The following is a 13252-nucleotide window of genomic DNA, read 5'->3' as shown; positions in this document are numbered from 1 at the left end:
ATCTCTTCTTCTACCTTTAATAGCATTCCATTTAATTGCCTCCTTCTACCTTTCCTCCTCCAACACATTCACTATTCTTTCCATCCTACTTGCTCTTGAGAGCTTGCTTTCTCCTGTCACTGAGAGGCTCTTGTGAGGTGAAGTCTTCCTGTCCCTGTCCCGACCTATTGCCCCATCTGTTGCTGTCTTCCACTCCTGCCAAGACTTGCTCTCTGACTCCCCCTATCCATCCATGGTGTGAAAGCTCTCTCCAGCTTCCTGCCTCATCTCTCCCCTCTGTATATAAAATTTGTAAATTGAATTTTCTTACCTCCTTTATGAATGACTTTATTATTCTTTGAAGGGACAACATCAGTGTTACATTTAAAATCCTTACTTGAAAGGAAAGTAAATAACTAAGAAGGGCACTTGTGATGAGCTCTGGGTGTTGTATGTAAGTGATGAATGACTAGAATCTATCCCTGAAACCAATATTGCACTGTATGTTAACTAAAATTTAAATTAAGGAAAGAAAAAGTAAATAAAGTATATTAACATCCTTACTACTGCTAAGCAGTGTCCTAAGTGTTTTGTGTAAACCAACTCATTTAATTTTCAGTTTTGTGAAATAAGTGCTTTGTGTAAACCAACTCATTTAATTTTCAGTCTTGTGAGTTGTTGCCCTACTCATTCTTCAGGTGAGGAAACTAAGGCACAGAGAAGTTGAGTAACTTGTGTAAAGTTACACAGTCATATTGGTAGAATTGGAATTTGGTCCTAAGTAGTCAGTCTTAAAAGTGTGCACTTTAACTATACTCTCTTGCTTCTAAAAAGATAGTTGCTAGAATGGAAGTGTTAGCAATAGAAGTGCGTTGTCTGTTCGTAGTACTGTGGCCGTTTTAAGGATCCAGAGAAGTCTAATTATGAATATAGAATATCCTTCAAGTTAAGTGGTATACAAGATTTCTCAGTAAAATGCAATGTAGTATACACACAAAGTATTACAATTTAAGTCACAGTTTTTATTCAAATGAATGATTCTGTTACTGAAACATTAAACTCTTATTCATGTACTTCTCTTTATTCCCACTGCATTATTTCAAGCTTTCCTTTCTCTTCCCTGGTTTATAATAGTAACTTTGTGAGATACATCCTGGGCTCTTCAGAATCAGTCTGCCATCTGTCTACATTTCCAGCCTTAGTTTGTAGTCCATTAATCATTAACAGAATCACTATGACCCTGTGTGTCAGCATAGTGATTTTAAGTCATTTTATCTCCTGGTCTTTAATGACTTCCCCCCCTCTTTCTCATACCGTTATCTGAATTCTTTTCCACTTCTTTTTCTGCTTAGTGAATCTCTGTGCATGTTGTGGCCCAATTCTAATGTCACTTTCTATGTGTAGCCTACTCATTTACACTTTGATTCCTCCTTGTCCTGTGTTCCGTGTAAGGCTGTTTCAGCGATAGTACCAATTATCACATTATGTTACAACTCCTGCACCATACACATTTGTCTTCCTACTCAGAGTTGCTTGAGTCTTAGATTGAGTCTTACTTATCATTGAAGTGTGGATTATTAGTGTGGGCTTGATACCTCTCTGGTTTGTTCAGAAATATTAATCGTTAATAAAAAGAAAAAAGAGGGCCCCCTGGGTGGCTCAGTCAGTTGAGCATTGAGTTTGGCTCAGGTCATGATCTCATGGTTTGTGAGTTCGAGCCCCGCATCAGGCTCTGTGCTGTCAGCTCGGAGCATGGAGTCTACTTCCGATTCTGTCTCTCTCTCTCTCTCTCTCTCTCTCTCTCTCTCTGTCTCCCTCTCTCTGTCTCCCTCTGCCCTTCTCCCGCTCGCACTCTCTCTCTCAAAAATAAATAAAACATTAAAAGAAATTAAAAAAAAAAGAAATATTAATTGTTGGATTGTGGTATAGTGGGAAATATTAGATAGTTGGATTTATATCCCAATTCTCTTATATCGTATGTGTTACCATGAATGAGTTCCTGATGCTTTCTCTAATTTTCTTATCTCTAAAATGGGGAGAATGACCCATAGGATAATGTCTGTAAATTAAAGTGTTAGACTAGTGCTAAACTGGCTTAGTGCTAATTTCTTTTTCTTTATCAGGTTTTTGTTGTTTTTGTTTGTTATTATCAGTTGGCTGTTAAAGACAGAAAAAAAGAATTTGTAGAATTGGTTAATTCAGTGTTTCAGTGATAGTATCAAGTTCTGTCTTTCTGTTCCTCTGTCCCCATTGGTTCTTTGACTAGCCCCCCCCCCCAAGACTGCAAGATGGCTCGAAGCAGTTCCAGATTTCCAGTCATACTGGGTTGGGGTGGGACCTGGCTTTTCCGAAAGCATATGGCAGCCTGACACTTGGGAGAAAATTATGTTGTTATTTAAAAAAGAGGGGGGAGGATGGTTTTTGATAGGTAACTGACAGTGTCTGCCTTGATATTTATAGGAAAGTAACAAACAAAAAGAAGAACAAATAAAAATGGTTAGTGCCTACTTCATAGAATCAATCAGGTACCGTGTGGAGGATGGAACGGTCTAATACAGTGAAGAATTGTCTCCCTCCAGGTGCTGATAGTGTCATTGAGATACATACAAGAAAGCATATATTCTAAACAATTCTCCTAAGGCAGTAGTGGTAGTGATAATAGCTGTTGTGGTAGTAGCTGTGGCAAAACTGTTTCAAATTCAATATAAAATGAAAACCTAGCATTTTCTGCTTAGCATCTTTTTAATTTGGGGGCTTTTTAAATTGAGAATTGAACCCATATAAACAGAACACTTAGGTGATGCGTTTAACAATAATCCAAATTGTACTTTTTGTTTTGTTTCTCTTTTCAGTGAATGAGCTCATTCTCAAACAGAACCAAAGATTTGAGGAAAAGAGGTTCAAATTGGACCACTCAGTGAGTAGCACCGTATGTTTCAACTCTTATTACTATTTTTAATAAATTTCAATTTGTTGTTTCTGATGTTTTAAAATTAATTTAAAAAAATTGCTTTTTTTTTTTTGAGAGAAAGAGAGTGCGCAAGTGAGCAAGTGGCAGAGAGAGAGAGAGAGAGAAAGAGAGAATCTCAGGAGGGGCAGAGGGAGGGGGGAAGGGAGGGAGGGGAAGAGAGAGAGAGAGAGGGAGAGAGAGGGAGGGAGGGAGAGAGAAAGAAAGAAAGAAGCAGGGCTCACCTGAAACAGGACTCGAGCTCACCCGATGTGGGACTTGAACTCAAGAACCCTGTGAGATCATGACCTGAGCCAGAGTTACATGCTTAACAACTGAGCCACCCAGGTGCCATAATATTAATTACATATCAAAGCTTAGTATGTCATTGATTTTTTTTTTAAAGGAAATTTGTTTTAAGTTTATTCTATTTAATAAAGAACTTTGTTAACTGCATTGTCCAAAATTTAGTGATTATCTTTTGAATGGTCTTGTGGGATCACACTGAGTCATGTTGGCTTGTAACACATGACATTTAGAGGATTATGTGGCAGGGTGAAACTGTGGTTGATAATTTGGAAAAACTATTGGAAGATTCTGAATTTAAGAGGATCAGTCCCAAACTTATTGAGGGAAGTGAGCTTAAATTAATAACTTACCAAGTACAAAGTTGAAAATATGGCTAGACAGATAATTAAAATCCAAGCACTTATTTATTTATTTATAAAAGTTTATTTTACTTATTTTGAGGAGGGGGTGGGGCAGAGATTGGGAGAGAGAATCCCAAGCAGGGTCCACACTCCCAGTACAGAACCCAACACAGGGCTTTATCCCATGAACTATGAGATCATGACCTGGGCAGAAATCGAGAGTTGGACAATCGACAGAGCCACCAAGGCGTCCAAAATCCAAGCACTTATTTTGAAGGGAATTCTACTATTAGCTGTGCCCACTTAATATTTGTCTTGAATATTACTTTTGTATCTGTTACCTAAATTCATTTAAGGGAGAAGTAGTGTTTAATTTAGGATTAGAAGGCTAGGAGCCACTTGCTTGGAAGGAGTAGGTTAGAATATTAAAGTATATTTTTTATATCTGTGTCATAAACATATTAGGAAGTAGCAGTTAAGCATTTGTTTTAGACTCTCTGAAACAATCTTCTTGAAGTTGCTATGGTTCTTCTTTTCTTCATTTTTAGAATGGCCACAGGTGGCAAATATTTCAGGATTTGTTGGGAACTGACCAAGATAACCTTGATTTGGCTAATGTCAACCTCATGTTGGAATTACTAGTGCAGAAGAAGAAACAGCTGGAAGCAGTAAGTGGTAGCTGAACTTTAAAAAATTTTAACTGGTGTTCTTTATTGCATTGAGAAAGATCTAGAAATGCTTAAAAATAATAGGGTAGTGTCTGCCACTTAGTTCATTCAATTTTATTCTGTAAGAGCATGCTCAAGGTATCACTTCTAACAAATTCCCCCTTTCCAAGTAAAAGAAAAGACATATGTCTTTTTTTTTCTTTTTCTTTTTAAAAATATTTATTTATTTTGAGAGAGAGAGAGATAGAGCGAGCGAGCAAACATGAGTGGGGAAGAGGGGCAGAGAGAGAGAGGGACATAGAATCCCAAGCAGGCTCCATGCTCAGTGTGGAGCTCAATGTGGTGCTGGATCCCACCACGACCGTGAGATCATGACCTGAGCCAAAATCAAGAGTCAGATGCCAAACTGACTGAGCCACCCAGGCGCCCTTCTTCTTTTTTTAAAAATTTGTTTACTTTGAGACAGCAAGCAGGGGAGGAGCAAAGAGAGTGGAAGAGAGAGAATCTTAAGCAGGCCCCTTGCTGTTGGCCCAGAGCCCAACGTGGGGCTCAGTCTCATGAACCATGAGATCATGACCTGAGTGGAAAGCAAGAGTCAGACGCTTAACTGACTGAGCCACCCAGGTGCCCCAAGACAAAGTTCTTATATACAACTTACTTGCACTGTCCAGTTTATATTAAGAAAAACTGAGTGATAAGAAAGACGTGAGAAAATACAGTTTCATTTTAATGGAAAACAATTATATTCGTCATTTTTTTCTTATATATTCCTTGCCATATCTTCCCTTCTTCACATATGAGATTTAGAAGAGAAAATAGATACTATTTTTATCTACATAAAATCCTTTCAGCAGGTGTCCGTTGGTGGCAGCTGTAGTCTATGGCTTAAATAATTTATAGAAAGATGGGAACTGGAACTATATATATGCTGTTTCATCTAATGAAAGTAAATAATTGTAAAATTGCATTTATTTTATGTAAACATAAGCAATGTAAAATGTGATTTTGCGTGTATTAGTCAAGAATGGAATACGATCCATTAGGAGCAACTCGCACCTTAGCAGGAGCAGAGTCCCCGTGACCTAGCTTAAATGAAAAGGAGGGGTAAAGTAAGTGAGTGAGTAGCTGACATACATGAAAAGGAAGAGTTTAACAACCAAATATGGGGAAGATTGGGACCATAGCTTCTCTGGAGACTATAAGGAAATGAGATCAGTCACTTGAATGTTGTTGGATCTTTGGTGCTTCTCATGTCTGTTTCTTTGGGACAGGTCTGATTTCCTTTTCTCAGATTCTTATCACATGGTGGGTAATATAGTCACTTGTATTTTCTTCATTTGTATTTATGTTTTGAAAGAAAAGGGGGCTTTCCTTTCCAGTTTCAGTTTAAAAAATTCTGTGGGTGGATTGTTTATTAACATAGCTTAGATCAGGATTGCATCTGATAGAATGGGAGTCTTTTAGTAGGACGAGGGAATAGCTGAGGTTGTGCTTACCAGAATGGTTCTCCCATGCTGTGTCTTTTTGGGGGACAGGACTGGCAGGAATTTCTCCTGTGTTTTTAGAAGAAGAGGCTTTATCTTTTATTTATTTATTTTCTTTTAGTTTTATTGAGATATGATTGACATATAACACTGTATAAGCTTAAGGTATACAGCATAATGTCTTGACATACATGTATTGTGCAGTGATTACCACAGTAAGTTTAGTAACATCCATTATCTCATGTAGATACAGGAGAAATAAAGAAGAGGAAAAAAAGGAAAAAAAAGGGTTTTTTTTGTGATGAAAATTTTTAGGATTTACTCTTTTAGCAGTTTTCAAATACACCATACAGTGGTGTTGACCGTAGTCATCATGTTGTATATTACATCCTCAGTACTTATTTATCTTATAACTGGAAGTTTGTACCTATTGATCACCTTCATCCAACCCCCTCCCCCCTGCCCTGCCATTTCTAGTTAGCACAAATCTGATTTCTATGAGTATGGTGGATTTTAAGATTCCACATGTAAGTGAGATCAATACAGTACTTGACTTTCTCTGTCAGACTTTCTTCATGTAGCATAATGCCCTCAAGGTCCATTCATGTTGTTGCAAGTGGTAATATCTCCTTTTTTCTCCTGCTGAATAGTATTCCATTTTGTATATATAGCCATGTCTTTATCCATTCATGGTTGCAGACACTTAGGATGTTTCCGTGTCTTGGCTATTGTAAATAATGCTGTAGTATACATGGGGGTTCAGATGTCTCTTCAGCATAGGGATTCATTTGTTTGGATAAATACTGAGAAGTAGGATTACTGAATCATATGGTAGTTCTGTTTCCAATTTTTTTTTCCTTAAGAATGCCCAGAAGTTTGATTCAAGGTTCAGAGATGGTGGCCAGGCTGCCCATCTCATTGCCCAGCACCTCTTTCTCCAGCATTGGCTTTGTTTTGCTTTTGTTTTTGTTTTGAAAAGTGAGGGAGGATTCTTAACATGAAATTCTTTTCAGAACCGCCCTCCCAAGGGTTTCCTTATGCCTCCAGCAATGAGGTGTTTGAATTGGTCCTTTGGTGCTTGTCAACCACCTTGTGCAGAGAGGTTTCAGTAGCTTGCAGTGAGACTGGTCCTTCTGTATTTCAGGGATTTGCTCCATCACAGTTTTTATCTCCAGGTACCTGGGACACAGTGCCTTGTATATCTGAAGGCCAGGTGCACCAGGGAAGCCATGTAGCCATGGTGCTGCCTGTGTACCTAGAAGCCTTCCGACAGATATGTGGTGAAAAGCCACATGACTATTTTCAATTTTTGGGAAGCCTCCATACTGTTGTTTGCCACAATGGTTGTACCAGTTCACATTCTCACCACTAGTGCAGAGGGGCTCCCTTTTCCTGACATCCTCACCAGCATTTGTTAGCTCTTCTCCTTTTGATAATAGCTATTGTATCAGGTATAAGGTGATATCTCATAATGCTTTTGATTTACATTTCCCTGATGATTTGTCAGTTATTGGCTGTCAGCGTAGAGCCTGATGTGGGGCTTGATCAAGACCATGACCTGAGCCAAAATTAAGTGTTGGACACTATTAATTTTTTGATTGGATGCCAGGAATTGTAAATTTCATTTTGTTTAGTGCTGGGTTTTTTTTCCTGTTACTTTATACACTCCTGAGCTTTGTTCTGACACAAGTTACTTGGAAATAGTTGGATTCCTTTGAATCTTTTTTTTAAGCTTTATTAGGTGGTAACAGAGGAAATTTTTATTTTTTTATTTTTATTATTTTATTTTACTTTTTAAATTTACATCCAAATTAGTTAGTATATAGTGCAACAGTGATTTCAGGAGTAGATTCCTTAATGCCCCTTACCCATTTAGCCCATCCCGTCTCCCATAACCCCTCCAGTAACCCTCTGTTTGTTCTCCATATTGAAGAGTCTCTTCTGTTTTGTCCCCCTCCCTGTTTTTATATTATTTTTGCTTCCCTTCCCTTATGTTCATCTGTTTTGTGTCTTAAAGTTCTCATATGAGTGAGGTCATATGATGTTTGTCTTTCTCTGACTAATTTTGCTTAGCATAATACCCTCTAGTTCCATCCACGTAGTTGCAGATGGCAAGATTTCATTCTTTTTGATTGCCGAGTAATACTCCATTGTATATATATATACCACATCTTCTTTATCCATTCATCCATTGATGGACACAGAGGATATTTCTATGTAGGCTAATTTTGCTCCCCCCCCACCAAAGCAAACTTTTTGAGTATTCATTTTGTTTATTTTTGCTTTGTAATCAGTATATTAAGGAAACATTCATACATTTCAAGAATTGCTTAATTCTGATATCCAGATTTAAGCTTGCGAACATGACTCTTAAACCTACAATTAAAGCTATTCATTGTAATTTGCTATGCTAGCAACATTAAATTACAGTTACTTGGAGCATTAGTTAAATCGTTTAAAGTGACACCTTCCTATCTCATACATGGAAATTAACTTCTCCATGAATGTCTCCTCACTCTGTTTCCCTGCTGCCGAAGTCATTATTCTGAAGCTTATCATGGTCCAAAGAGAAGGAAAAAAAAGCTTAATCCGAACTGAGATATATATATGTGTATATATATATAAAAAAAGAAAAAGATGGCACAGCAGAAGGGAATGCCATTGTACGAGTGCAGGCCCTCAAGCAGCAGTAAACTCCTTCTTTAGAAAGGTGTCCTTTCTATCACTGGTACCAGAGGCCAGATTACATAGCATACCTTTTTCAAGTAACTGTTCAGGCAATAGAATAAATGTAGAGGCATCATATTGAATCCCACTTAATATAACTACAGACCAACGCTTCTACAAATCAAGTTCTTTGATTGCCAATGAAGTACAAGTCTTACCTTCATAGCTTGGTCATACGCTGAAGTCAATACATACACTTAGCATTTTAGTCTAATCTGTTTCATGTACATAGAACTGAAATCAGTTACAAGGTATGGCCTAACAAATGCTGGGGGCGGGGGGTTTAAAAAGTAGTTTTAACAAGTGCTAAACAGATTTATCTTGTACACTGAAGTCATCATACATACAGCAAAGTCAGAGCTTTTATATTTGAGTTTATTCTTCATTTAACTTAAAAAAAAATTTTTTTTTTTACATTTATTTATTTTTGCGAAACAGACAAAGCATGAGCAGGGGAGGGGCAGAGAGAGAAGGAGACACAGAATCTGAAGCAGGCTCCAGGCTCTGAGCAAGCGGTCAGCATGGAGCCTGTTGTGGGGCTTGAACCCACAAACTTTGAGATCATGACCTGAGCTGAAGTCGGACGCTCAACCGACTGAGCCACCCAGGTGCCCCTCTTCATTTAACTTTTAAAACACTACTATAGTTGAATATTAAAAACAACAGGAAGTAGTGAGCTATGATTGTGGTTCTTCACTTATTCGCTACTGCGTAGAGCATGCCAGCAGTGTTATTCACCAGCCCTGTTAAGAGGTCTGACACTGAGCATCACCCCCAGGAGGACGTTCATCATCCTCATGTGCTTCTCCATTGTAATGGTGCCATCTTTCTGATTTGGATCAAAGTCCACCAGTTCTACCTGGTCCAATTCATCAGTTTCTACTACTTCCTTCCTCTCAGGTAGGAGTTTTTCCAGTATAGAGAGTTTGTCAGGAGAGAAAAAGCCATTCTCAGGAAAGTTTACCTTAAATGTGATGATTAGGTGACCTTTTTTCATATGGCCTACGATAAATTGGCCTGCCTTCATTTAGCACACCCTTGATATCTCCATGCTTGATGGTCTCATGTGGAATGAGAGGTGATGACGGTGGTTCAGTTGTCAAGAGTAGATATTGTCTTTTGAAAGCCACACAGTGCTTCAACCAGCTGTATATCCATACATATGAAAAAATCTCCTTGTCCAGTGAAAACAGCATGGTCCTTCTGATCTAAAACAGTGATGATATCTTCTGGTTCCAGTCTTGATTCTTGGTCTCCCTTCACCATGGAATGTTATCTTCTGGCCACCTTTCATGCCTTTGTCAATATGAACTTCTAGAATCTTCTTTTCTTGAACTATCATCCTCCCATTGTAGCTTTTACATCTGTCTTTAGGTCTGATCCCTTTCCCATGGTCCTATCACTCTGTGCACACAGATTGAATTTGTTGAGCCATTCCAGGTCCCATCTGGTGAAAAAAAACTTTATTTCTTTCTGTTTAAAAAGTTTATTTTTTTATTTTGAGAGAGCCTGTGAGCATGAGTGAGCAGGGGAGGGACAGAGAAAGAGGGAGAGAGAAAATCCTAAGCAGGTTCCATGCTGTCAGCATAGAGTCCAATCCCACGAACCTTGAGATCATGACGTGAGCCCCTTGAGACCATGAGCTGAGCCGAAATCCAGAGTTGGGAGCTCAACCGACTGAGCCACCCAGGTGCTCCCTATCTGATGGATTCTTACTTGCATCCCAGTATGTTGGTAATTGGGACAGCATTGTGCCACTCCTTTCCTACAACCTCAGCCTTCATATTTGTTGCAAATCACATTCTTTTGCAGAGCTAGTTTTCTATCTTGAGAAAGAGAAAGAGAGCGTGAGCAGGGGAGGGGCAGAGAGAGACTAGGAGAGACAGAGTCTCAAGCAGGCTCCATGCTGTCAGAGCAGAGCCCAACACGGTGCTTGATCACATGAACTGGGAGATTGTGAGCTGAGCCAAAATCAAGAGTCGGACGCTCAACCTACTCAGCTACCCAGGTGCCCCTCTTTTACTATGGGTGGGGAGGTGGGAAGGGGCACATTGCTGGGCACAGCTCAGGCAACTGCCACTCCTCTCCTTCTCACTGAGCATTGGGGAAAGTTCCACCCTTTGTTGAGTATTATACCTGATGTTTGTGTATTTTAAGGTTTTTCTGCCTTGACTCCTGGGAAAATGTAATATTTCTGGTCTTTCTTTCTTTCTCTCTTTCTTTCTTATTTACTATCAAGTTAGCTAACATACAGTGTAGTCTTTTAAGCATTGTTTTTTAAAAAAAGTTTTTAATATTTATTTATTTATTTTGAGAGAGAAAGAGCATGAGCAGGGGACAGGCAGAGAGAGGGAAAGAGAGGGAAAGAATCCCAGCCTGGCTCCGTGCTGCCAGTGCAGAGCTGGATGCAGAACTCAATGTTATGAACCATGAGATCATGACCTAAGCCAAAAGTAAGTGTCAGGTGCTTAACCTACTGAGCCACGTAGGCACCCCTATTCTTCACATTTTTAAGCATTCTTATTTTAATCTTCTGTTTCCTTTATTTTTCTTTTGTATTTACATATGAAATTACAGTTTCAGAAATTTGCCATTTATCTCCTTTCTTGAAATAATACTTTTTTTAATGTTTATTTTATTTTTGAGAGAGAGAGAGCATGCATGCGCACGCACACACACACGCACACACTAGTGGGGGAGAGGCAGAGAAAGAGGGAAACACAGGATCCAAAGCAGGCTCCAGGCTCTGAGCTGTCAGCACAGAACCCGATGCCGGTCTCGAGCTTGTGAACTGCGACATCATGACCTGAGCTGAAGTCGGATGCTTAACCAACTGAGCCACCCAGGCGCCCCGAAATTATACTTTTAAAGAAGATTAAATTTCAGAAGAGGTGCCATTTGTTGAATTGAATTCCTGTTGTTCTTAGTTGGTCCCAGTTTTCCTTGACCTTGAGGCTTTGGGGGATTTTCCCCCTCTTCTTTCTACAGAAAAGCTTTCTACAGATCAGTTGCATTCTTACTTTACATGTTCCAGTTGATAGACTGAAGCAAAGTATTCAAACTTAGTATTTTGAGGATAGTTTGTATACATCCTTTGCAAATGAATCAACCGTCTTGGCTGTGTATGTTCTTTTTGTATAAAGATGTGGTCTTTGCTCTTTAGCCAAATACTCTGTTGACAGTTATAGATAATCGGTATAAAAAAGTCCTAAGAAGGGTGCAGAAGGGTATTTGTCATCAGTGTTGGGGCACAGAGCCTTGATGAGTTTGTTCTGTGTGATAGTTCAACTTTTCAGGAATGTGTCTAAGGTTTAGTAAATACCACTTTGTTTTGCAGGAAAACAATTCACTTTAAAATTTTCATGATACTATGTTTTAAAAATTTATTCACTTGTGAGACATTAATTCAGTTATGTTAATCAGAATATCCTAATGTGATTGCTTCTTTATATTTGTTCTCTCTTGTCCTTATTGTCTTGACTTAAACATTTCATTGATCTGTTTTGCCTTTTACCCTTTAAAATATGAAGAACCCTCTCCTTATAGGGGATAGACTCTGGGAGTGGGTGGCCATGCCTTTTCGTGATATGTATAATATTTAAGGATTTGTCAAATTTTGACTGGCTTATTCTTATCATCTGGGGACTTGGTTTTATTTATTTATTTTATTTTAGAGAGGCGGGGAGGGGGAGAGGGAGAGAGAATCTTAAGCAGGCTCCACACTCAGTGCAGAGCTGGGTGCAAGGCTCAATCCCAAGACCCTGAGATCACGGCCGAAATCAAGTAGGTTGCCTTACTAACTGAGCCATCCAGACGTCCCTGGAGACTTGCGAAACAAAGGTTCTTGGAATATTTTCTAGAGTAACAGAATCAAATATAATTGTCCCTATTTGTTTTAACAAATGCCCCCAGACAATTCTGTTGCATAACAAGGTAAATGAAAGTTTTATTATTTTTTGTTATTTATTTTTGTTTGATTTGGAAGTGATTTTCTGGTCTTTATTATTCTTCTTTTGAAATATATAAGAAATTAGAGTTACCTTTGTTAATAAACTATCTCATTCCATTTTTAGCTTTTGATGCTCTTTTTACATATATTCATTCATCAGTTTCACCTGGAATTCCTTGTTTCTTTGTGTGAGTTTTAACAGTAACAGATAAATATTTGCAGTTTTATATTTTATACCCAGAAACTGTCAAGCTTATAATTATCTTTTATCTGTTACATCTTTGTTTCACTTAACAATTCAGATTATTTACCTCTTCCTTCATTTGATTATATTAAAATATTTGTTCTTGAATGTTTGATTTTTGACTGAAATTCTCTGTGGACATATATTCTCACATTTGTGTGAGTAGGTAATAGCCACAAATAGTAAGTTTCATTTCTAAAAGGTATGAATTCCTTCCCAAATATTATTCTGCCTTTGGAGAAAGTGATTTTAGTTTCCAGGAACTGTGTTGAATCCACTATGATTTTTGTCTTGGCGTTCTCTTAGTTTGGTTGGAAGAGAATGCTAGGGCAGATAACAGAATTGCCATTTTCTGTAAGTAGTTTTTTCAGTATGATAGATGAGAAATGTAATTTAAAACCCCTGTTTCTTAAAATGAGTTTTAGTTTTGGGGAAATGGCTTCTTTTTAAAAATGCCAGTTAGTAAATGAGAAAACTGATTAATAGAAGTTATAGGCTGATTTAAATGGATGCATGAAGTTGTTTCATACTGGTTATACTGCAGTGTTAAAGAAAACTTTGAACTCATAGTCATGTTTTTAAAAGAACAATTATAATTTTCTGT

The 13252-nt window shown here is 38.2% G+C and overlaps 1 protein-coding gene and 1 pseudogene across 8 annotated transcripts in view; one reads left to right on the top strand and one right to left on the bottom strand.

Annotated features, from left to right (window-relative positions):
• The window catches only part of COP1 (COP1 E3 ubiquitin ligase), a 260298-nt gene that overhangs the window by 44971 nt on the left and 202075 nt on the right, over nucleotides 1–13252 (top strand). For 6 of the 8 annotated variants that reach the window (XR_014136418.1, XM_060643576.3, XM_060643573.3 and 3 more), the window contains exons 4-5: nucleotides 2832–2908; nucleotides 4125–4244. Coding sequence is in view for 7 of the 8 variants with exons in the window: in XM_060643576.3 (XP_060499559.1) it covers nucleotides 2832–2908; nucleotides 4125–4244 (197 nt within the window). In the remaining variant the exon portion in view is untranslated. The remainder of the gene's footprint in view (nucleotides 1–2831; nucleotides 2909–4124; nucleotides 4245–13252) is intronic. The other 2 variants (XM_060643577.3, XM_060643574.3) reach the window with 1 other exon arrangement.
• Nucleotides 9202–12727, bottom strand: LOC132686890 (dnaJ homolog subfamily A member 1 pseudogene; annotated as a pseudogene).

This window comes from Panthera onca, chromosome F1 (assembly GCF_046562875.1).
Source record: "Panthera onca isolate mPanOnc1 chromosome F1, mPanOnc1 haplotype 2, whole genome shotgun sequence".
NCBI lineage: Eukaryota > Metazoa > Chordata > Mammalia > Carnivora > Felidae > Panthera > Panthera onca.
This window is presented reverse-complemented; position numbering and strand designations above follow the sequence as displayed.